Genomic DNA, 24,030 nt, shown 5'->3' with positions numbered 1-24,030 from the left:
GCATGAATTTGAAAACATTTTTCTCTAGGCATAGAAAGTGAAGATGCATTATTTTCCATAGCTCACTGAATGATTTTGAGATAGGAATAATTGCAATATCTGGTTTTGAAAGAGCAACTAGTTTTTAAGGCTCAGGTTGAAGTATTAAGGGTTTGTATCCTGTTACTAATCCATAAAGTTCTGCTTGCCCATTTATTTTTTGCTTTTGAAAAGTATTGCTGAGGATCCCTGAATATCAGCTTTGTTGTTCCCTGTTCATCCTCCCCACCAGAAGCTGTACACTCTGTGTTTTTAAAATAAATATTTGGATTTTCCTACATGTGTAATGTTAGGTTTTGAATTACTTCTTTTCATTTTCTCACAGTCTCAGCTCTGCTTATTTTCACAGGGGCTGATGGGAATGAGAGTGCAGATCCCCATGTTATTGTACTGCTCATGTTTGTTTTCATAGTGAATGTGAGAACAGTTCTTTAGGATAAGTCAACTGTGTGCTGCTGCTGAATGAGTCTGGAATAGCTCCGTGAAAGGTTTTGCTATTTTGTGGTTTTTTAGGTGGGAAGATGTCCTTTTCTGCTTGGAAAGATTTCACAGTTTTACTTGTCATTGTGCATATATAATTATTTTAATAGATAAATAAAGCTATTTTTTTCTGTGGTTAGTGTAGATTATTATGGCTAATGAGACAATTGAAATATACCTGCAATCAGTTATGTGTGCACACGCATATGAATACCCATGGAACAGTGCCATGTCATGGCTCTAGATACACAGTTTCTGATGTTCTTTTCCATATTCTCAATCTACTTTGCCTTCCTTTTGCTTCTCAGTCATTTTCCATTCCTAGGTGATGGCTTTCATGTAATGGACACTGTGTTCTCTGTGCTTCCTGGGAAAAAGATTTGACATTCTTCTCCCAAGAAGCACGGAGAAATCATTTTTTTTTTCCCTTGGGAAAAGAAAAAATGTTAATTGGCCAGGCAGCAGGAATTTTGGATGATATGTAGCAAGCTGACCTTGGTTGGAAGCAAGGTGCACTGAAATATTGGAGAAGTCTTTGAGTTAGATGCAGGTGCTGGCAAAGTATCTGTTTTCCTGGTGAGATAAACACAGTGAGACTCTCCACCCCTGTGACTGCCAGCATCTTCTTGCCTTAATTATCCACAAGGAAAATAGTGATTTAGTTGGAAGGAAGTTTCTGCCTGATTTTTCTCTATACAAAAACTTGATTTATTGTTTTATTGTTGGCAAACATTTCCATAATCTGTGCTCTACTGTTTGACCTTTTCTAAGCACTGTTGTTTTCTATGCACCATTTACACAACAAACAATGCCATGCTCTGGGTGGACTGATTAAATACCTGCAGAAATACTCCTTTTTGGGGGAAGAGAGCAAACTCCTCCTATGTGGTTTATTTCAGGCTCACCTGGTGGCAGCATTTGAGCAAAGCCTGGGGAACATGACAATCCGGCTGCAGAGCCTGACCATGACAGCAGAGCAAAAGGCAAGAATCAAAAGGATTTGGGAAGTCTTCATTTCTGTTTCCATCATTGTTGCCCATGCTCCTTCTGTAGTTGTGTGGGGGAAAAAGTCACATAAGCAATTTGCCTTAGCTTCCTCATTTGTGATGACAGAGTAAAATGTGATAAATAATTTGTATATAAAACACTCATTTTCTGCACTGAGATTTTGTGGCAATTGATCAGGTTATTCCTATCAATTGTTGCTTTGGACGTGGGCCTTTAGTATTGCATATTTCTGTAATATATTTAATCCCAATACATCCACACATTGGCATGTTTGAAAGAAACACCAAGAAGAGTACTTACAAGACTGGCAGCATTGTGTTTTTGGACAGCATACTTGAATAGACATTATTTCTGCATTACAGAATACATGCATTTTTTGTATCATAATACCAAAGCTGCTTTGCACCCTGTTGAGGGTGTGCATCCCCAGATATCCCAAACCTCATTTTCACCTCCTTGAATATATATATTCCATGAATTTGTTATGAACTACCAAAACTTAGATGGAAAAGCAGCTTCTTTGGAGTTCTTCTCCTGCATACCGTCATATGTTTTTTTTCCTTATTCAAGGACTCGGAACTGAACGAGTTAAGGAAGACAATTGAACTCCTGAAGAAACAAAATGCTGCTGCTCAGGCTGCCATCAATGGAGTCATCAACACACCTGAGCTCAACTGCAAAGGTGAGACACAAGCACCACACACAGAGACTCCAGACCTCTCCACTGAGACTTCAGTCCTCTGGGTAATAGCTGATGTAATCATCGGAGTTACCCAGAGAACAGAGTAACCCAGTAATTTACAGTGGGATAAATTGCTGAAGGAAAAGTTTGAAGCATCTCAGATTTTAATCTCATCACAAGAAACAAGGATTTGAAATATGCAGTACATCCATGGGGATAAGTGATTGTCTGAGTGCTGGTTTCCCTCAATGTTTCTTCAGGATTGCATGATTAATACCATTAATCAAATTTCCTAGATAATTTTGACATTGCCTCCATTCACGTGCAGGTCCTGGAGCTGCTCAGCCCACAGACCTGCGGATCCGGAGGCAGCACTCCTCAGACAGTGTCTCCAGCATTAACAGCGCCACCAGCCACTCCAGCGTGGGCAGCAACATTGAGAGTGACTCCAAGAAAAAGAAGAGGAAGAACTGGGTGAGTGTGTTTTAGCAGACTGTGTGAGGTTTATGTGAAATTGTCAGGACGTGCACAGTTAAATCCACCTGGCTGCTCCTTCCTGCCTCGTGCAGCAGGTCAGAATAACATCTGTGCACTGCTTAAATCCGGGGTAAACTCTCCTGTGAAGGCTTAATCAAGTTGTGTTGACTCTGCATAGGATTGAATTTTAGCTTGACAGCTAAAAGGCCAGTCTTAAATCAGAAGTAGCTATCAAAGTTTGGTTGTGGCTAAAGAGGTGTCCAGTCACTTAAGGAGAATGGGGCATCTGTCTTTAAAGTAAAATAAACCCACTAGAGAAGATCATTCTTGTGGAGATTTTTTTTGTTTTTATCTCATAGGACTTTCTTATGAATGAACACATTAAACACTCTAAGAACTCTTTGTCCAGCATTACCTTGGAGTTCTAAGAATAATATAAAAAGATTACCGATTTTAAAAATTTTTCATGACAGACATCTCTTTTGGAAGTTTTTGCATTACTTACCTGTCATTTCCCATTTTTCCCTCTTTGCTCATCATGTACTATGTACAAGGTACCCTGTACTGGAGGAAAGGTACACTATCTTCAACTACATTTTCAATTAGACCATAATTGCTTTAGTGACCTAGTCTGATTATAGTTTGGACTGAAGTCCCTAGATCCTTTATTGTAGCCAGTAAAACAATCCACCCCTTTCTTCCCACTGAGTTTAAATTCCCTGGATCTCTTGGGTGTACAGACAAATCTGTAGAGATGCAAAATGTGGTTAAAGCTGATAAAAGTTTCATTTGTATTTGCACAATATCCTCTCAGAAATGTTGATGAAATTCCTGAACTGTAAGAAAGAGCTTCCTAAACAAGTTCTTCTTTTTATTTCTCTCTTATCTCAGAGGTTTCATTTTGGTATCTCTTGGTATTGCCAGCTGCTTCACAAAAGAAGCATTTCCACTCCTCTCCTAAGTAATCAGTTAAATGGGAACAACATCATCTCCAAATCCTTCATGTGCTGTACAAGTATATAGACAAAGTAAATTGCTATAATATTTAAATTTCTAGCAACCCTTAGTTTGTAACACAAAACTTTTGTAGTAGGTTAAGGTATACACTTTTTAAAATTCTTGTTTAGTTTCAATTCTTTGTTATTGTAACGTAGTGGATATGGTCCTACATCAGCCTACATTTCTCATGCATCAGATAACTATTTTTGTAGAAGGTTAAGGGATCGTTTCCTTATTATAAAGCTAAATAATGTTTTCATGAAGTAGAAGAAACAGGACAATATTTTAATGTTGTTATGAAAAATGAGTACGTCATGGCTGTGAAATGAAGACTGGAAATTAAAACACTATGGAGAAGAATATGTGAGTTGAATCTGATTCACACATTCTTTATTCCACCAGTGCTGAGGAAGTTCTCAGCTAAGATCTTTGTGTTCCGTGAAGAAGCAATGCATCTGTCCATCCAGAGCTGAAACATCAAATTTCCAATATTTCTCATTGTAAGAGTCTTTGTCTAGCTTAAAAACAGCTTTCAGCTCATTTTAAGCCAGCCTGTGTACAGTATGTAATTTGCAATGGCATTAAAACCTAGAGTAGATATGTAGTTACATAGAGTATCCTGAGTGGGAAGGAAACCATGAGCATCATCAAGTCCAGACCTTGTTTCCATGGGAGTTTAACTTCTAGGGCTCCCTAAAACAGAAACCATGTATCTAAGAACGTTGTCCAAATGCTTCTTGAACACTACCTGTTGAATTGTAGCTTTAGGGTAACATCATTTTAATGACATGAATATTAAATCTTGTTTGAAAAATGGCAGTCACATTACAGAAGGTTATTTTAGTTGCATGTAAGTAGAGAAGTTGCAGTGTTTTCACATGGTGAAATACCTGTTCCTGCAAGGTAAAATACATTATTAACTTCGCTCTTAGCCAAAGCACTCTGCCTGAGTGAAAGAGAAAATGTAATTTAAATAGTTAAGAGAGTTTAGATCTGGTGTCTTCCTCAGGTAATGCAAAAAACCAGCCAATGTGGTTTGAGACACCTGGTTTTGGAAAATACAGGGTTCCAGTTTTAAAGTAACTGTTTGTCTTTGTTAATCATTGGTCGTGTTTGTCTTAGAAATCCAAAACTTCCCTTCTTAGTGGCTTTGTTAAAACATGTCTTTTTTCCTTCCTTCACTTCCTTTTGCTTGCACTTCTTCCGGCAGGTCAATGAGGTAAGGAGGACCTACTTTAAACTTGGAGGTACAAAGCTAACATGCTATTGACACCACTAACCCTCCCAGCACCATTAACCTGGGCTGGGCCCTGTGCCAGCACGGCTGCAAGCTGTCACCACCCTGCTGTAAAGCTTGTTGCACTGAACAGAGTTTGCTGTCAAATAATTCTTAAAAAATAGGAAGCATTCATAGCCACTCTTATTGACCTTATTAATCTGATAAAATAGTTAAGGAAAAAAAGCTTTTTTATTTTTCACCTGTGTTACTATGTATGTGAGTATGGCTGTAGCATCTGGAGTATTTGCATGTTGACAGTTTTTGCTGTGTGGCATTTTTTGCCTGGTTTCATTCTTAATGGTGGTCCTGCTTCTGTGGTCTTGTTTTTTCCAGTTACGCAGCTCCTTCAAGCAAGCTTTTGGGAAAAAGAAATCTCCCAAGTCAGCATCTTCTCATTCAGACATTGAGGAGATGACTGATTCTTCCTTGCCTTCCTCACCAAAGCTACCACACCACAACACCACTGTTTCAACACCACTGCTGAGAGCTTCCCATTCCAATTCCCTGTAAGTGACTTATGTAATTTTTAGACAGAAAACAGCATGGAAGGCATCCTGCTGCGTAGGTAGAGGAAAGGCAGAGGGCAGAAATGCTGAATTCATGTATTCAGAGATTTAAAGATGTGTGAGCTGACTCCCTACCCAGTACCTTTGCATCAGTGTCCAGGAAGCCAAAAATCATTCCGTCAGTACTGAACTATAAATATTTCATTGGCTTGCTCTCTCAGCAGAATGTACTGAGTATTTATAACCAGGGTGACTTTGAGGTGCCAAATTAATTTGATCTCTCGCTGTTAATTAAACAAACCAGGTAAAATCTGGGAGTATCTTTTGTCTAAACACAGCACATATTGTATTAATCTGATACCATGATTAAGTTCCCAATTCTTTTGACAAATTCGGATAAAGGAAAGGAAATCAAACAGTGTGGTTTAGTGATACAGATGAACTCATCTAACCACTTGTGCTTGGTGAATGCAAGACTCTTTCCTTGTGTAGCTTCCCAGCTACCTGTGCCTGGTCCTTTCCATAGCCATCAGTGAAATAAAGCTTAACAATTCCCTTGCCATGCTGTTTTGAATTCACATTTTAGAATATGCATGGAAAATTTTGTAAAACAGCTTTTATGTTGATTCCATCAGTCGCTTTGTCACTTGAGCAGGATAAATAAGTATAGAAAGTTGTAACAGGCAGTACTGAGAAACCTGTAATTACTAGATGGCCTCCTGACCTTGAGAGGTCATGCAGACCTTCTAGCCCGATTTCAAAACAAATGCTTTGGAGTAGTTCCCCTCCACTTGTTTTCACATGAAGAGGTGAAAACAATAGCAATAATTTCCAGCTGTATAACAGTGATTAAATGGCAGTAGCAGAAGATAATCCCCCATGATTTTTATTTCAAAGCTTCTTCTGTCTCTTGAGCCTAACTCAGTGCATTTCTGGTGACTACAGCAAGTTGTACTTTAGAACTCTCAGGACAGAAAATTGTCAAATGATGATCCCATCTGTCATCAGCCAAAATGCTGTGTGGGTACTTTCACCTTGCTGTGGAAGGCAAAAGGATAAACATGAGCAGAGTAAATATGTGAATTGAGGGAAGGATAGAGCACAAGTAAAACTAGTATGTTTTGGCTTATTGGCTTTTTGATAGGGAAAACATCTCTCATTAACTTGATTTAGGGAAAGACGTGTTAGGTAAAATCTTCCTTTAAGCGCACAGCTGTGTAGTTGATCTTTATACAGATGCACTTTCAAATGTGCTGAAATGATGTTACTCACTCAGAAACTCTTCTTTTTATGGGCAGAGGGAAGAAAAATGCCACCAAAAATTTTTTAAGTGTTAGTTTTTTAAAGCAAGCAGGAATTTATGCTTGAATAGGTGTAGGGTTCCAAAGCCCTCCAGAGCAGTTCAGGGAAACGCAGCTGTGCACACCTGGTGAGCTTTAAATCTGTCTGTGAACTCATCAATCTCCAATGAACTGCTGTTAAATGCCTGCACCCCCTAAATTTATTTAGATTTCTGCTTTAGAAGTTTTCCTGTATAGCAACTGCCATGAAAAAAATGAAGACTATCCAATAGTAGGTGATTTCAGATAATTCTGTTTCAGATCCTGATTAAAGAAAAATAACTCTCAGACATCTTTGTTTCATCAGACTCTAAAATTTCCGTGGCCTGCTTAATGTCTGATTTATGGTATCACTAATTCAATAAGCTGAAATTGCTATCTGCATCAAGCAGAATAAAAAGGGCTTTATTCCTCTTGTCCTAATAAATCCTGGAGAAGCACCATGAGGAGAGGAACGAGTGTGTGTTTGACTGTGTCCACAGCATTTCTGAGTGCACGGACAGCGAGGCTGAGACAGTGATGCAGCTGCGGAACGAGCTGCGGGACAAGGAGATGAAGCTGACGGACATTCGCCTGGAAGCCCTCAGCTCTGCTCACCAGCTGGACCAGCTGCGCGAGGCCATGAACAGGATGCAGGTGAGCAGCAGCCACCCCACAAGCTGCAGCCTCTGCTGATGTGGCCAGCCACCCCCACAGTAAAGATCAGAACTTTATGGGTGCTTGCCAGAGGCTGTGCTCAGCTTCGTGCCAGTGTTAAACCTTCATTAAAAGTCAGCTTGAACACCTGGCTGTGCTGTCCTCAGCTTCAGCTGTTTCAACTCTGAGTTGGGACAGCATTTTGTTTCCATGCTCTCTGCCTTAAGGTAGTTGCATTTCAGTGTTAGTGAATTCCCACATATTTAAGTATTTTAGGTACTTTGAAAAGTTTCACAGAGAGGACATTTTAATTATTAAATTCTTTAATTAAAACATTATGAAAACAGCTTTTCTGCTAAACTTCCATTTATTCTTAAGTTTCTTATGTTGCTATCTAATTATCATGTTTTCACTGTGCCTTCTAATGTCTGACTTGTCTTTTCAAGAGTGAGATTGAGAAGTTAAAAGCAGAGAATGATCGGCTGAAATCTGAAAACCACGGCAACTGTAGCCGGGCTCAGTCTCAGGTTTCCATCTCCTCCTCTCCCAGACACTCTGTGGGACTCTCTCAACACAGCCTGAACCTCACGGAGTCAACCAGTCTCAGTGAGTTTAATGAGAAGGGTGGTGGGGCAGGTTTTATCCTGCACTTGGAAGGCTTGGGTTGGTTAGCTATGGAAAAATGAAAGCGTGAGGATTATTAACATCTGAGATGTGGAAGTATGTCACAAGCTGGCACAAGGCCTTCTTTTAAATTTCATCATAGGTTTGCTACACCCTCGGTCAGAGGTGTCCAATTATGACTTCAGCTCTGAAAAGTCATGTTTAAAGCCAGTTAATGGTGCACATTTGCCAGGGGATATATCATAGGAAGGAAAATACAGAGTAACTGGTTAATAATTTTCAATGACCTTCCCTTTTTAAGAGGGATATGTGGCATGGGAGTCAGTCAGCCTGGTTCTTGTGTTTTACCTTGGGGGCATGTGAAGTCCAGACATGTTGTGTTTGACTACAATAAACCAGAATAGCCTCCACTGTAATTGAGCTCCAGCTGTGAAGCTGCTGATGTTTCCTGTCCACAGACATGCTGTTGGATGACACTGGAGATGGCTCTGCCCGGAAAGAGGGAGGCAGGCATGTCAGAATAGTTGTCAACTTCCAGGATGAGATGAAATGGAAGGAGGTGAGTTGTGTTTCATCCACAGCTTTGAAATGTAAATGACTTTGGATTGTGAGCAGGAACTCAAGTTTGCCAGAAGACTGTTAGGAATTTTCTCAGGAAAACAGTTCATCAGTGTGTTAATAGTGATAGAGAAGGCACTTGGCTGCCTCCAGCTTCCTTAGAGCTGCTGAGAGGGACCAAAATGCCAGAAGCACCAATCTTATGGAAGAACTTGACAAATCCAAACTGGGAGATCTATACCATATCATTCTAGTTTAAGTTGTTCTCTCTGGCACAAGTACCCTGTTTAGAATGACACCTTTCAGATGTTTGCCATCCACAAGTGAAAGAATCCTAAATACCCAAATAAATTGTAAGTGTTGTAAAGTTGTGTCCTATCTCATGTATTTAACGTACTAAATGCATGAATGTATTTAACATACTACACGCAGTAGTATGTTAAGCAATGTTAAGCAATGGCCTTGCTCTCTCACATTTTTGAGTGCCTGTAAAAGTATGTTTAAGAAGTAGCTTCATATCTTCCTAAGGGGTGGACAAAAATCTGAATGATCAGAAGTAAAATGAGCTTAGCTGATCTTTCCTTTAAATTTTGCATTAATTATTACAGCCCTGGGAAAACAGTAAAACTGCTGCTGATCGAATGCAGTCAGAGCAAGTTTTACTAACGCTTCAAATCTTATTATATAAATTAGTTTTCTTTTCAATTGATGTTTCACAGTGAGTGCAGCTGTAGAAAAACTGAAAAATTCTATTTCTCTGATTTCATCTGCCCTTAAAAATTACTTTAAAAATTCAAAGTGCTGTGATACATCAAATATAAGATATATATATATATATAAATTCTCTTTCTGTCTTACTACTTCTACATAGAGATATGCATGATTTCTAAATAGATATAGGTTTCTATGCCCACAGCAGAATTTCTGAGAATAAATAGGATAAACCTTGCAAATATAACATCTTTGATTGTGAAGTCATGAAAGAATGAACTTCACTACAATATTCCTAAGAGTTTTTCCATCTCTTTGCTAAACTGTAATTCTCTCAGAGATTTTTGAATTGTTCATGGATTGATTAATAAATACCTTTAACTTAACATCACCGCTACCTGAGTATTCTTTAGATTTGTGACTCCAACACTGTAGAAAATGTTTATTATGGGAAAAGGATTCCATATGCCGTTCAGAATTCACCATATGGAGTAGTAAGGGTGCACCATTATTTAGAAATAAAAGGGGAGGGGGCAAGGTAGAATTTTAATTACATTAGCCACACTTGTCTGATAGAGTTACTCCTGTGCCTTTAGGATTCCAGGCCTCGCACCTTTCTCATAGGCTGTATTGGAGTCAGTGGGAAGACCAAGTGGGACGTTCTGGATGGGGTTGTAAGACGCCTGTTTAAGGTCAGTGGGTACAAAATGCTGCGAGCTCAAGTTCTTCTGTGGAGTTTTGATGGTACCAAGCTGTATTCAACTTTGTGTGTTAAGTACTGTCAGAGCAGAGAACAAACGCCCTGTGCTTTCTGACTTCCTGTGTCCCTTTTCCACCCCAGGAGTACATCATCCACGTGGATCCTGTGAGCCAGCTCGGGCTGAACTCAGACAGTGTTCTGGGCTACAGCATCGGGGAAATCAAGCGCACCAACAGTGCAGAGACCCCGGAGCTGCTGCCCTGTGGGTACCTGGTTGGAGAAAACAACACTATCTCAGTTACCATCAAAGGTAATTTCACTTGACCTGCCTGGTGGAGTTTTCACTATTGAGTTTTATCAGAGCTTGCTGTGTCAAGAAACTCAAGAAACTTATTGCACTGCTTTTTCCTGTTCCTACCATTTATTTACTTCCTGCTATTTTCATTTGATAAAACCACCACTTGGGGTATGCTAAGTCTGTAATTTCAGCAAGTTTTCAACCTGTAACTCTAGGAACAATTACACACTGCACAGATCTTGATTTGTCATAGAGAAGACTTCACACCACAGGGGATGTAGTGGAGCTGTTTGAGCAGCAAAGTACTTTCCAAATGAGTCAAGCCTGAAAATTTTATTAGCTCTTTATCGCAGCTATAGTTATTTCCTTCATGCAGGGTAAAAAAAAATAAATCTTGACTCCTTTGCTTGATTGGTCTCACTGAAGGGTCTCTCCTTAAGTACCAGAAAGGATGGAGACTAAATTTTATGAAACACCTTAAAATCTGGATTTTTCAAAATGCATGGTTTTCAGAATTCCCATCAATTTTTTTCTGTAATACTGATAAAAATTTAATGTTGGTGTTTCTCATTTGATTCCTCAGGGAAGCACTTTTTAATGAAAACTATACTATGAAACAAAGTTCAAGAGTAAAACCCTCAACTGCTGCATTCAGAACATATATCAGTCTGTTCAAAGTTAGACCAGGGAAATCTGCAGACAGATGGTATTTGAGAACAGTGCCAAACATTCTTCAGATCAACTTTGAAATTTGAATGAAAGCAGATTTTTGAATATTGGTGTAAAAACCAAGGTACCTTGTATAGCAAACCAGTGGGCAGGAAGACAAAATAAACTGTGAAATACATCAACTTACTGAAGCTTGACATGAACCCAGGATATTCTAGTAACATAAAATGCATTGTCCAGTCATAAATCCTAACTGAAATACTGCATAAGGTCTAACTGTGTCTGTAAAGCTACAATTTGAGTTTATATTTAACTTGCACTGACTTGACTTGTGCCTTGAAGGTTCATAAGTGATAACAGTTTTCAATAAAATTGAAATGTATTTAATCAATTTATGGAAAATCACCTGAGATATAAAGCTGCCTATATAAATATTTAATATTCCAAGTAACCACTGAGGTGCAAACATTTCTCTGGGTGTTCTGCCAACTTCCCTTCCTGCTGTTTATTTTGAAGCACTGTATATTTTCCCTAAGCCAATTCTGCCTAAAGTGATTGCTGACATGACATAAATGCTTATCAGTAGGAGTTTTCTGTTAGAGTAGATAACTATCAGCATACAGAGGAAGAGTTTAATTACAAGCATTTGGGAAAGTAGGGGGAGTTGATGATAGCTGGTTTTTGGGGTTTTTTTTTTTTGTTTTTTTTTTTTTGTCTAGTGATCCAAAAGTAAACAGGTACATTCTGGGTGAATGTGTGGTGAAATGTTGTAAAATGAGTGGCTGGTTCATGGAAAGTGTGGCCTGGAATCCTTTGGTGTGGCAGCTTTTAAAGGGCCTTAGGGATGCAGCTGAGGACTTACACAGACTGAAGGAGGATCCAGGCTAAGCCCACAGTGCTAATCCTGCACTTTTTTCCAGTTTTATGTGTGCCTCTCTCAACCATGAGGGATACTGGGGGCAGGGGAAGGGGTTTAGCTCTGAAGTGAAGAACAGCTTGATCAGGTCAGTTTGGCTAAAAATTGGAAATGCCCCTAAAGGAGGCCTGTTTTCCTGCTGCAGGTATCTGTGAGAACAGCCTGGACGGGCTGGTGTTCGAGTCGCTGATCCCCAAGCCCATCCTGCAGCGCTATGTGTCCCTGCTCATGGAGCACAGGAGGATCATCCTGTCTGGCCCCAGCGGCACGGGCAAAACCTACCTGGCCAACTGTCTGTCTGAGTACATGGTGCTCAAGGAGGGCAGGGAGCTGGCCGAGGGCATCATTGCCACCTTCAACGTCGACCACAAATCCAGCAAGGTGAGCACGCACAAACCATCCTCGCACAACAGCATGTCCAAAGTGAGAGATCTTTTGCCACACTGTGACTTGGGTTTGCCAATTTTAATATATTTAATTTCTTTTAGAGATAGGATTTAGGAGTAGAGACAAGGCAGGCTCAAAACTTAAAAGGGTATAAGAAGAAATTTATTAATAACACAAAAAGAATTCAGAATAAGATTCCTAGATTATTCCCTCCTCCCTTCCCTTCATTCCACATTTCTTAACAACATCGTACAGAAAACACTTCAGGCAGTTATCCACCCAAATAATCATTTCAGTTCACTTAAGAGAGAAAAGTTCCTTTTTAGTTTAGGCTTAGGGGGTGTCTTCACCTTCATAATCTACATCTGCCCAGGAAAATATTGCAGATTATGACTCTCCTCCCATCTCCACAGTCCTTCCAGAGCTGTGCTATGGGTTATGTTACACACTTGGGGTACCACTTAAAAGGCAGGCTGCTGAAAGACAAAATTCTCTTAATCTCTTTCTCTATCAAGTGTCTTTGTTCATATTCCAGTCCCAAAACAGAGAGCTCCAGCTTCCCCGAGGCAAAAAAATCTTCTTCTCAAGCACCCATCCTCCCCAAGTATATTTCACAGTGTAAAGGAATTTTAGTGAAGTCACAATCCCCTTAGAGCCCCACAAAAAAAAGGTTTTCAGCTATTTATCAGTTGCATCTTTTCAATCTCTTCCCATCAGAAACTTTATCTTTATTCCGCTGACTTCTGTGGACTCCATGCTTTAATTCTTCTCATTCAGGGGAGCTCAGGAGATTGAGAATCTTATCCAGGCATTAAAAAGAGTTAAAATTGTATCCAGATCATGAAGAAGCCACATGGGCAGCTGGAGGCCTCTTCTGCCACTTGGAGGGCCGGGGCCGTGCCAGAGCCATGCGGCTGAGGCTGGAGCCATGTGGCCGGGGGCCACCAGGCCGGAGACGGGGCCACCCGGGGGCCGCCTGGGGCCAGGGGCCCGGGGTTGCTGTCGGCCTTGCTGCCGGAAGGCCAAAAAGAACCAGTTAACTTAATCCCATGTGATTTGTGAACGCGAAATAACTTTTAATTGGTTTTCCGAGCTGTCCATCAGCAAACCAGCTCTCCGATTGGTCCCCGCAGCTCACACGGGAAGCCCTCAGAGAGGGGACAGCCCCTCCTACCCCCCCGGCCTTGTGCGGCTTCCCTCAGGCGGCTCCACCCCATTCCACTAGCACGTGAATCCAACACACCTTTCTTAATCTGTCATTTTGAATTTCCCTTTATTTTCAAAGCATTATGTTAATCCTGGAGGAAACAGTATTTAAAGGTTTTCAGATTCACCTGATTATGGGTTGGGAACAACAGGCTTCCAGGTGTATATTTAAACACCTGAGGGTGTCATGATTGTCAAGTGTTTAGGGGCCTGAGAATTGCCCAGGAAGTTAAACACCTGCATAAAATTCCCGGAGACTTAAGCAATCCCTATTGCATGTGGGTACTTTCCCCAAAACCCTCAAATGCATCTTCAGGCTGTCAGGAGCTTCTCTAGCTGCAGGTATCAGCAGTTGTAATCATGTGCTGGGTTTGGAGGGGCAATTGTGCAGACACATTCCTGGGCTGGTAAGGCGTGTCTTTGCTTTTTTATGCGCTGCTGGTTTTGCTGAATATAGATCCAGCAATCATCTAGATTAGAGAAAAGGATAAAAAAAAAAAAAAAAAAAAAAATTATTTGATGGCCTTGGGCATATTTTCCTCTGGAGGAAAGGGATGGTTGAAATTGTGGTTATAAGCCATTGGTATGATTTCAGATGCTTTAAAGCTGCATTTCAGCCACTCATCAGCAGCACCAAAAGCTTGTCCTTCTTTCCAGCATTACTGAAGGCATCCAAATTTGGCCTCTGATGGGGATGGTTTGTTCCAGATTAATTTTGTCTGCTGTATTTTGATTGGAACTCTGTTGCAAGATGATATAACAAATCTAGCTGGAATGCAGAGTTTGGTTTGGTTTGGGGAGAGTTGATCAAGTTCCTGAAAAGAAACAGAAATATATTTTAGGCCTTTTAGGTCTGACATTGTTGAATAAAAAACACAAACTAAATTACAAAATATTACCCCTCTTCAAGCCCCTGGTTCACACAGGATTTCTGGTACAGCCTCTAAGTCTTCAGCATAACCTACAGAAGAGAAGGAAAACCATATCTTTTGTTTTCTTGTAGAAAACATGTGATTTGTTAGATGTCAGACTCTTGCTTTAGACTTTGTTACCAAGCTTATCTCTCTTAATTGATTTTTAAAGAAATGTGAAGAAAAAATTTTTTTTTCTTCTTTTTTTTTTCTGCTTTGCAGGAACTCCGCCAGTACCTGTCCAACCTGGCAGACCAGTGCAACAGTGAAAATAATGCTGTGGATATGCCTCTTGTTATAATTTTGGATAATTTGCACCACGTTAGCTCCCTAGGAGAGATCTTTAATGGACTGCTAAACTGCAAGTACCACAAATGGTAAAGAAATTGTATCAGGACACATTGCAGATGTTAATCCTGTACTCAGAGCACTGCTCCTGTAAAATCCAATCACAAAACCAAAATCTACATTAGTAATGTGGAGGAGGATGACCAGGTTGTCCATATTGTGGACAGTCCTTCAGAAAGATGTTTTTCCTTCATAAAATTATCAATTTTTCTGAAATAAGTAATTAGAAAGTAGTTGTATTTGCTTCGTGATGTAGATCATTAGTAGTAAAACTCCATTTGTACTGAAAGTCCTGTTTTGGGACTTCTGGTTTGCTTTCAGAATTTGATGTTCTCAGAATCTCAGTAGAGAATTTGGTCATAAGTAACTACATATCCTTCTTTGACAAAAGAGTTTTGAATAACCTTTTTAATTGTTCAGGTTTTACTTAAAACTTGATTTTCAAAGTTCACAGGTTTGATTTACTTGATTTTTTTCTCCCTATAGTCCATATATTATTGGTACAATGAACCAAGCCACCTCCTCCACACCTAATCTTCAGCTTCACCATAATTTCAGGTACTGTTTATTCATGTTTCTCATTTATATTTGTGGACTGGCAAAATACTAATGGCTACTGAGTCATCTGAAATTTTTCTTATCAGCTGAAATAGAAAAGTGAGAGAGAAATGCTATTTGCTCCTGGTTGCTGTCCTGACATGTGCAGCTTGGTTATGGTGCTGTCATTAAAAGAATGGTGTTCATAAAATTTCTGTTTTACAGAGGATTGTTAAGATATTTGATCTTCTACCAGATTTTCAGTAAGACAATATTTAGGCAAAGCAGATTAATGAGAAATGAGCTGAAACCATGCACAGTAAAAATTGGTTCATCTAGTGAAATATTCCAAAGTAACTTTTGCTGAAAAACGCGTGTGACTGGAATAGCCCATTTTGATCCTGATAATCTGGAAATAAGAGGAGAAATGTAGTCAGGAATAGTTACACTCAGTAGCATGGAAGAGAAATAATGGCTATTTCTGCTGTTCTGCCATAGATGGGTGCTATGTGCAAACCACACGGAGCCAGTCAAAGGCTTTCTTGGCCGTTTCCTGAGAAGAAAACTAATTGAAAAAGAGATCAGTGGCAGGATAAGAAATGCAGAGCTGGTTAAGATTATTGATTGGATTCCCAAGGTCTGGCAACATCTGAACAAATTCTTGGAGGCTCACAGCTCCTCTGATGTTACTATTGGTAAGTACTCTGCCCAGGCATATGTAAATAAATGTATTTTATTTCTTTGTATATCAGGTGTGGCTTTGTATACTTCCTTGTGCTGTATCACATAAAAAAGGCTTTCTTTAAAACCCTACTTTTAGATGTTATCAATCCTATTTTTGATGCCTATTGTGATTGTGGTTTGAGTGTAATATCTGAATTTCCCTCCCCAGGTCCACGACTCTTCCTCTCCTGTCCAATAGATGTAGATGGTTCTAGAGTTTGGTTCACTGACTTGTGGAACTACTCCATCATTCCGTATCTTCTGGAGGCAGTAAGAGAGGGGCTACAGGTGAGCAGGCAAAGGGAAAAATCGTAGGTCTAGAATAGCATCTGTTCAAAAGGCAACAAAACTCAGTAGTGACAACACTTTCTGTAGATACAACTTTGCACATTGAATATCTGCATGTCTATGAAAATATAACTAGAATTGTCAATAGTTTCAGGAAGAATTAGTCTCTTCAAGCACTTTGAAACTGAGAGTGGAAAAAGTGATTAGATGCCAAACTGCTGATGTTTTTAGTGGGGGGAGTTAGACATACAAATACCTTTCAATACTGTGTTCCAGAAGCACACCTTAAAATTATCCTGTGCATCAGAAAAATAAGCTTGTGGTCATTAACTTTGTTGCACGGGATTTTCTTTTGGAAATCAAATCTTTCAGCATAGGAAAAAAGTTTTGCATGGAGAGAATGTATTCATGAGTGACAGGAGCACTATCAGTGACATTTGGATTACTACTCAGTATATAAGATTTTTTTTAGTCGATTCCTTCATAATTCTATCTTTTACTATGGCTTCTTACACATTTGTGAAATACATGAATTCTCCAAGTTTGGGGTAAAATTTGGGCAAACCGCAGCTGCCATTTGAATTTGTCTGTACTTGGAAACCTCATTTTTTTGGGACAATTGTGGTAGACTCTTAGACATGAGGAAAACAATAGGTCGTGGAATACAAAACACACTCAGGAACTTTGCTAGAAATAGAACCATTTTACACAAAACTTGTTATAAAGGAAGGTAATGGGAGCCAGGAATCTTTCCAACCTAAAACAAGAGAAAGGAGAGCAGGTTGAAATGGAGAAAACTGATACTCACAGTAATGCATGGGCTCCTTGTACTGGGTTTTGGAGCTCTCATATCACTGATCAGTATGTGTGGAAAGCATTGAAAAATTAGTAATGGAAGTAAAGAAAGAGAGAGAGCAATTGATAAAAACATCCTTTTGCTTCCTTGTTCTGCCCAGTATCTCCATCTTTCCTTAGGGTATTTGAGTGGCTTGTGTTCCAGGTGTAAGGACTTCAGTTTTTCTCTTTGTGCTTTAGGTTCTTTATCCCCTTCAGTCCCATTTCCCCAGATTGAACTAATTCATCCGTATTTAAATAATATCTCTTTTGTTTGGTTGATGGATAAGAAGATGCACTTTAGTACTTGAAGAGCAGCCAGAGTGGTGCTAATGAACAAGCTAATGCTAGGAATGTGGGTTTCATCTGGAGCTATTTCTGCTCCCCACACCCACAAGGACTCCTCTGAAAGCACATCTTCCTTCCTGAAATTGCCTGTCAGAAAGGAAAGGTGGACTCCTAATTTTGCTCTGATCTCTGTGGATCTGCCCTCAACTATTTTTATACTTCTGTTTCTCATTTAGAGCATTATTTTGGGTCAAATACAAACAAGCCAAATGGATCCTTACAATAATTGCTCCCATGGGAGCTGACTTGTTCTTCAAAACAGGGATATGAGAAGGTTGTGTAAAACCCGAGTTCTTCCTGCTTGGTGTATGTCGCAGTACACGCCAAGAGTCGCGTATAATAACAGCAAGGACTTCTTGAGCGTATGAGGCTAAAGAAGCATTTTATTGAAAAACCGAACCATATTTATAGTCTCAAGTCTCAAACAGGAGAGCAGTCCATTGGACAATAGGAGAAAACGTCTTGTCACGTAGCACGAGAACTGTTTCTCAGTCAACACCAGGTGCTAATCTCTGTTTATTAATTCCTTTCTGTTTACCAGAAAGTTACCATCCTGGGAAAGGCTCAGACCGGAGCTGAGAAACTGTCTCAGCCTGGGAAAATGTTTCCCAGCCTTAGAAAAGAGAAAAAGCTCAGAGCCTGAAAAAGGCCTAGCAAACCCTACCTGGGCCTTCAGTGGTGTCCACATGTGTACAGAATACAACACCAGCAGAAAGAGGACGCAGAGTCTCTGTGGCTTCCTGCCACTGTCACTCCAAAGATTGTTCTTTCATGCTTTGTGAAGCAACTTGTTCTATCCTTGTCCCATGACTTGCTCCCTGGAAAATGTGCCAGTGGAAGGGGTGCACAGACCTGGTTGCCATGGAAGAGGATTGAGAGTCATTTCATCTCTCCTGAGCTCAGATCCACTCAGACTTTTGCAGGCGAAAAGACGTGAAAAATACAAAATCCTTGCCGCTTACCAAATGGCATGTGTCATTGTAAATTTGAGAATGAGATTAAAATAGGAAATCTGATTTGCCACATCTTGAAGCCATTGTACTGGGAAGGTAACAGCAGTGCTGAAGGATGAAGGGTTTGGGCTGTGGAGGAGGCTGTGTTTCAGATTGCCTAGCACCATCTGCTGGCACCTTTGCTCCCTCCTGCTTCACAGCACACCACGGGTTGGTATTCAGAGCAATTTAATACTTCTGTGCATGCAAAATCTAAATCCACAAAAAATGTACCAAGGAGAAATAGTATTGAGAAAAGTGAGATAGTCCTAGATCCATCAGAGAACTGGTGAATTTCTTTGCTAGACCGTTGTTTTTACCCTTGTGCAGGGGGATAAATGAAGGGGACAGTGACAAAATGTCAGAGACAAACTCCAGTTGCTGAAGGATGGTGATATTTCAAAAGTGGAAATAAATGTTTTAAAGCCACTTGTAGTTGTATTTATGCTTTTTGAAGTCATGAGGCATTAAAATTAATGTGTTGTCTAGCTAAGGCAAATGGAATATTACAGAGAGAATACTTTGGGACTCAGTAGCACAGTCTGTTCCAGACAGAAAAATGTTTTTGAAGCAGGGCTTGCCTATTTAGGAACCTAACCAGAGACAAATGCTAGTGGTGCTTTTTCTTGGTTGAATACGAAAAAAATCTGACTTGAAAACTTTATGCCTTGACATCCATCATTATTGCCTGATGACAAATCTTACATTTTCTTCTCCACATTCCATGGATGGCAGTTTGTAAGGCAGCTGCCAGTACAATCCAGATGTCAGCACTGATGTCTCCTTTTGTGTGCTGGCATTATTTAAGTTGACTTAATTAGGTGATGTTATTTTCAGGAGTTTCTTCCTTCAGCTGGTGCCAAGAGAGGGGCACTGCAGTCTCAGAGAAGGTGGTCAGCTCCTTCCAAATCAGTGCCATGACCAAGGGCTTTGTGTATCATTAGGGTAAGGAAAATCTTGCATTCAGCCCTGCTTGCAAGGTGTTTCCTGCAGCCCAAGAACCATGGCACATTCATTTTGGTTAGGTAGGCACTGGATGAGATGGTTGGAATGTTTGACATGGTTTTGTGCACTTTCAGTTGTATGGGAGGAGAGCGCCCTGGGAGGATCCTGCCAAGTGGGTCATGGACACCTACCCCTGGGCAGCCACCCCCCAGCACCACGAGTGGCCTCCTCTGCTCCAGCTGCGGCCTGAGGACGTGGGCTTTGATGGCTACTCCGTGTCCCGGGAAGGCTCCACCAGCAAACAAGTTCCAGTGAGTGATGCTGAAGGAGATCCTCTGGTAAGCTCTCATTTCTGGAACAGCAGAACTTTTCTTTTGCTTTGTTTCTAGGGATTAGGAACAGGAACTAGTCTAGCTGTAGAATAATCCCTTCAGTCGCCTCATTTTCTCCTTGACTGGAAAAGCTGTGTTTATCAGTAACCTGAATGCTGCTATGGTTTACAGTCAATACCTCTCTTCTGAGTCTCAGCATTATTGACCTCACTTGTTTCTCTCTTTCCTTCCTTGCCCGTTGGCAAAGCAAATGCCACTGTAGCTGTCATGTGGAGTTAATCTTGTTCCTACCTCAGAATACAAATAATCATGAACTTCCTTGCCTTTGCAGATGAACATGCTAATGAGATTGCAGGAGGCAGCCAATTACTCCAGTCCCCAGAGTTATGACAGCGACTCCAACAGCAACAGCCATCATGATGACATCCTGGATTCCTCTCTGGAGTCGACATTGTGATCTCCCTCAGACAGAGGTTATTTCCATTTGGCAAGAGCCCTGATTACAAACTCATGAAAAGAACATGTTCCTGGGCTGAGATCTCAGTATTAGAGCTGCAAGAACAAGACACTTGGAGCAATCTTGAACCTGGGTGCAGGCAAACCAAGTGACCTTTGTCAGTGATGAGAACTGCACTACTCCTTTGTTTTCTTCTTTTTAGTTGCTGTAAGCTCTCATGCCTAAGATCCTGAAGATGTTAAAAATAATCATCATTACTAAGTCAAAAGGATGGGGGTGGGGGGCAACTTCACAGCTGTGAAGCAAACAGATTTGTGCCATGTACTGTCTGGAAAGAGAGGGGAGGAGGAATATTTGCCTATGCTGCTGTTGACCAAACACATTTATGTGAGGGCTGGACTTCTACCAATCAGCTTTGTGGATTAAACTCAGCTTCATATAGTTCTGGTGCTATAACAATATTGCTTGCCTTGGTGGTAATACTCAATGAAGGCAAAGCTGCAAAATAGGGAAGTCTGAATAAATATTAAAAAAAGAGAAAAGGAAAAAAAGAAACTAAAACAAAAAGCGCTGCTCTCCTTGCCAGTCTGAGACCTTGGTTTTCTTTCATTGTGTGTTTATAAAGATTATATATATAAATAGGAATATATAAAAATATATATACAATCTGAACAAATCAGGGTTTTTTTCGAACACTGTGTAACAATCAATCCTGCTACAAGTGAAAGATCAGGTAGTCCTTTACTAGTCAGGGCCCAATTCTCTTCCCACTTACATCCACACCACCAGCTGAGCTGACTTCTGTGGCATTTACACTCCACTAATCCACCCTGAGGAGAGGGCGCTTCCCTCCTTCACAGAAGTCAGTGGCAGGGCTGTGCTCCTTGGAGTCCTACAGCTCCAAAGGACTCTTGGCAGTGCACAGGCATGGTGAGCTTTGTACACAGAGGTGAGCTACACCCCTGCAAAGGGATGAGTCAGACTTTCAGTTTTTAATTCTTGCCACGAAATGTTACAGCTGTTGTCTAAAAACTTTGGGTTTTGTTCAGAGGTTTCATTCCAATCAGCACAACCATAAGGGGGTTAATTAAAATTCAGCTCTGTGACAGTTCCAGTGCTATTCTGGTGACAATATTTACTTCCATTACTTTTCTTTTTAATTGCAAATTAAAAAATAAAGAGTATTTTAGCAGTATTCAGGTCTGGAAGAAAAAAGATAAGGTACTGAGTACTGTGTCTTTTGAGTTTAGCTGTGCCATGCTTTTGAGTTGTGGCAGAGCTGTGAATCTGGTTTGGTTTCTCCTCCTCTGTGGACGCACACACCTACACTATCAGTGTTAAGGCTTGTACTTGTGCTGGGGAACGAGAACACCTCCCAAAGAGTTGCACTTTCCTGGTGGTACCACCATCCCCAGCACGTGAGCTGTACCTCAGCCAACACCTCACTCCTCAGAAGGGATTTGTACAAGCCTTTCCAGCTCTCCTTTGGTGCTGACTTTTGAAAGCGATGCCTTATTTTGTACTAATTGTGTTTGATTAAATTAGTGCTGTATATTATGGGATTTTATTTAAAGAAACAGGGCTAAAGTCATCTCTTGAAATATCATAAGTTGCTGTGAATATTGTTTGTATGAGATACTAGAATTTGTTTAAATGTGACAAAAAAAAAAAGGAGGGAAATGTTTCAGGTTCATATCAATCCGCAGCTAATAAATCACTGAAGAGCTGTTTTATCCATGCAGGAGGGACAAAAAAAGCTTTTCAACTCTAATAAATTACAGGAATATGCTGGTTTTTCAATGTACAGAAAGAAATCTTATTACAGACACTTTTTCAAGAGCTTGTGGGTTTAAGGGAACATAACAGACAAGTTCATGCTTCTGTGGCTCAGCTTGAGAGGATGGTTTTATTATACCTCATGACTTTCTGTAATATAACTGTACTTTGTCTTACTAAGCTGGTCTTGAATTTGCTCCTGTTACAACTTTTAAGTGCTGATGACTTTTTTTAAAAAAAAAATACTGTAAAAGGAAAAATTTTAATATTTTAATGATGGGGGGAAGAGCTTGGTGTTGTTACTGTTTTAATCTTACAAACTCTGATTTCATTATTTCACTGAATGGAATAACAAAGGTTACTCAGCCAATTTTCCTAATGCAGTTCTTGGTACTGTAAAACATGGGTTAGATCTGTATGGAATCAAATCCATAGCATGCTGATAATGAGTTTAAGAGAAGTTAATTTTTCCAGTAGTCTTGACAATTCTGCTTCCCAGCACTGACTTTACCTGCTATTACTGTGAATTTTGGTACCTATCCCCCAACTGAATCCATGCAGACAGAGCATGTGCCTGTAAAAAATCCAGTTGCAGGGCTAGGGCTTTAACTAGACTTGATATCCTAGAAAAATGTCTCAATTGACCCTTAACTGAGTGCTAAAAGACATGTTTAAAGTAGTGTTTTATTTGTGGGGAATGGGGTATTTTTTTTCTCATGTTGAATCCTGTGCTTAAGCTCAGGAAGAAATTTCTATTATCTGTTCTTTTTTATTGACATTAGCTTGGCTTAAAGTGAGAGAGGCAGTTTTGAATAGGCTAATCATTCTGAGCATCACAATATTCTGTGTCTTTTCTGAAACTTTGGGAAGCAGGGTTACCTGTTGTACACACATCTTAGTTTTTGTCAAGACTTTTCATAGATTAACTCTTTCTTTAGGTGACTTCCTTCTCATTTAAGGTTTTCTCAAAACACTTCCTTTTTTTTCTTTTTTTTTTCTTTTTTTGCCTTCTTTCTCCTCCTTAAAAAGTTGGCTTGTTTAAAAAAATATCAACAAGAAATTCAAGATTCTATGCAACATTCATGTTGAGTTATAAATTGAGAGAATAAACCATTTTCTTTCCTTCACGACCGCCAAGAATGATACAGGCCATAAATGAAATGTGGTTTATTTGGGGAAGGGGAGGGAGGGGGTTGGTTAGATTTTTTGTACATTTTGAAAGAAACAGACTTCATATTTCATTGTTGATGCTTAACTTCGATATTATGTGTATGAAATCTTGTCTAAATGTGACAATTTTCTTTCAAGAAAATAATAATATACAAAAACAAAGCAAAAAAAATATTTGTTGATATTAAATTGAAAGTTGCTGTTTTGATCTTGTCATTTCCAGTGGAACAGTTTATGAAATATGTTCTATAAGATGTACATTTTTTCATTGTAACATAGAAATGTAAATATTTGATTAAAAGTGCTGCATTTTGATGAATTTTTTCTAGCCATTTTTAAAGAGAAAACTAGGAATTGAGTATTTTGTGTACATTTATGATGTTTTCCATTTGCTCCTCTCCCTATTTAATTTTCAGTTCTCATTTAGGATTGGAATTTGTGAATGGTCTGTTTGAGATCATGCCTCCCCTTTCTCACTCTCCCCATTTCTACCCCTTCCCCACCTCATGTCATGGAGAATAAAGCTGATGATTGTACCAGTCTTAAATTATTCATGATTCAATAAAATTGATGCTTATTTATTCAGATTTTTGGCTTCCCAGAACTTTTTATCCCTTCCTAATCATCATTTTATAATTTTTTATTTGAAGATCGTGGGTTTCACTCCTTCGGTTTTGTTGGCTTTTTGTAAGTATTTGTGAGGAGGTGCCAACAGCCCTCACCCATCCATCCATCTGGCCTGGAATGTTTCCAGGGGCATCTCCCACCTCTCTGGACAACCTTCACATTCCACACAGTATTCCCATTTCCTCTTCACTCGTTTGATAGAGACATTATGGTTGTACAGTAATAAA

The 24,030-nt window shown here is 39.8% G+C and overlaps 1 protein-coding gene across 2 annotated transcripts in view; it reads left to right on the top strand.

Moving 5' to 3' along the window:
- NAV2 (neuron navigator 2) overlaps window positions 1-23,763 on the top strand; it is a 199,399-nt gene extending 175,636 nt beyond the window's left edge. For both annotated transcript variants that reach the window (XM_056492748.1, XM_056492747.1), the window contains 16 exons: window positions 1,419-1,502; window positions 2,098-2,209; window positions 2,538-2,683; window positions 5,298-5,470; window positions 7,293-7,446; window positions 7,893-8,052; window positions 8,529-8,629; window positions 9,936-10,031; window positions 10,181-10,349; window positions 12,068-12,303; window positions 14,649-14,803; window positions 15,261-15,332; window positions 15,810-16,006; window positions 16,204-16,322; window positions 19,576-19,779; window positions 20,105-23,763. In XM_056492748.1, coding sequence (XP_056348723.1) covers window positions 1,419-1,502; window positions 2,098-2,209; window positions 2,538-2,683; window positions 5,298-5,470; window positions 7,293-7,446; window positions 7,893-8,052; window positions 8,529-8,629; window positions 9,936-10,031; window positions 10,181-10,349; window positions 12,068-12,303; window positions 14,649-14,803; window positions 15,261-15,332; window positions 15,810-16,006; window positions 16,204-16,322; window positions 19,576-19,779; window positions 20,105-20,230 — 2,304 coding nt within the window. In that variant the 3' untranslated portion in view covers window positions 20,231-23,763. The remainder of the gene's footprint in view (window positions 1-1,418; window positions 1,503-2,097; window positions 2,210-2,537; window positions 2,684-5,297; window positions 5,471-7,292; window positions 7,447-7,892; window positions 8,053-8,528; window positions 8,630-9,935; window positions 10,032-10,180; window positions 10,350-12,067; window positions 12,304-14,648; window positions 14,804-15,260; window positions 15,333-15,809; window positions 16,007-16,203; window positions 16,323-19,575; window positions 19,780-20,104) is intronic.
- Window positions 23,764-24,030: the final 267 nt, after the last annotated feature.

This window comes from Oenanthe melanoleuca, chromosome 5 (genome assembly GCF_029582105.1).
Source record: "Oenanthe melanoleuca isolate GR-GAL-2019-014 chromosome 5, OMel1.0, whole genome shotgun sequence".
In the NCBI taxonomy this organism is placed as follows: Eukaryota; Metazoa; Chordata; class Aves; order Passeriformes; family Muscicapidae; genus Oenanthe; species Oenanthe melanoleuca.
Note: the sequence above shows the minus strand (reverse complement) of the source record. Positions and strands in the feature narration are given on the sequence as shown.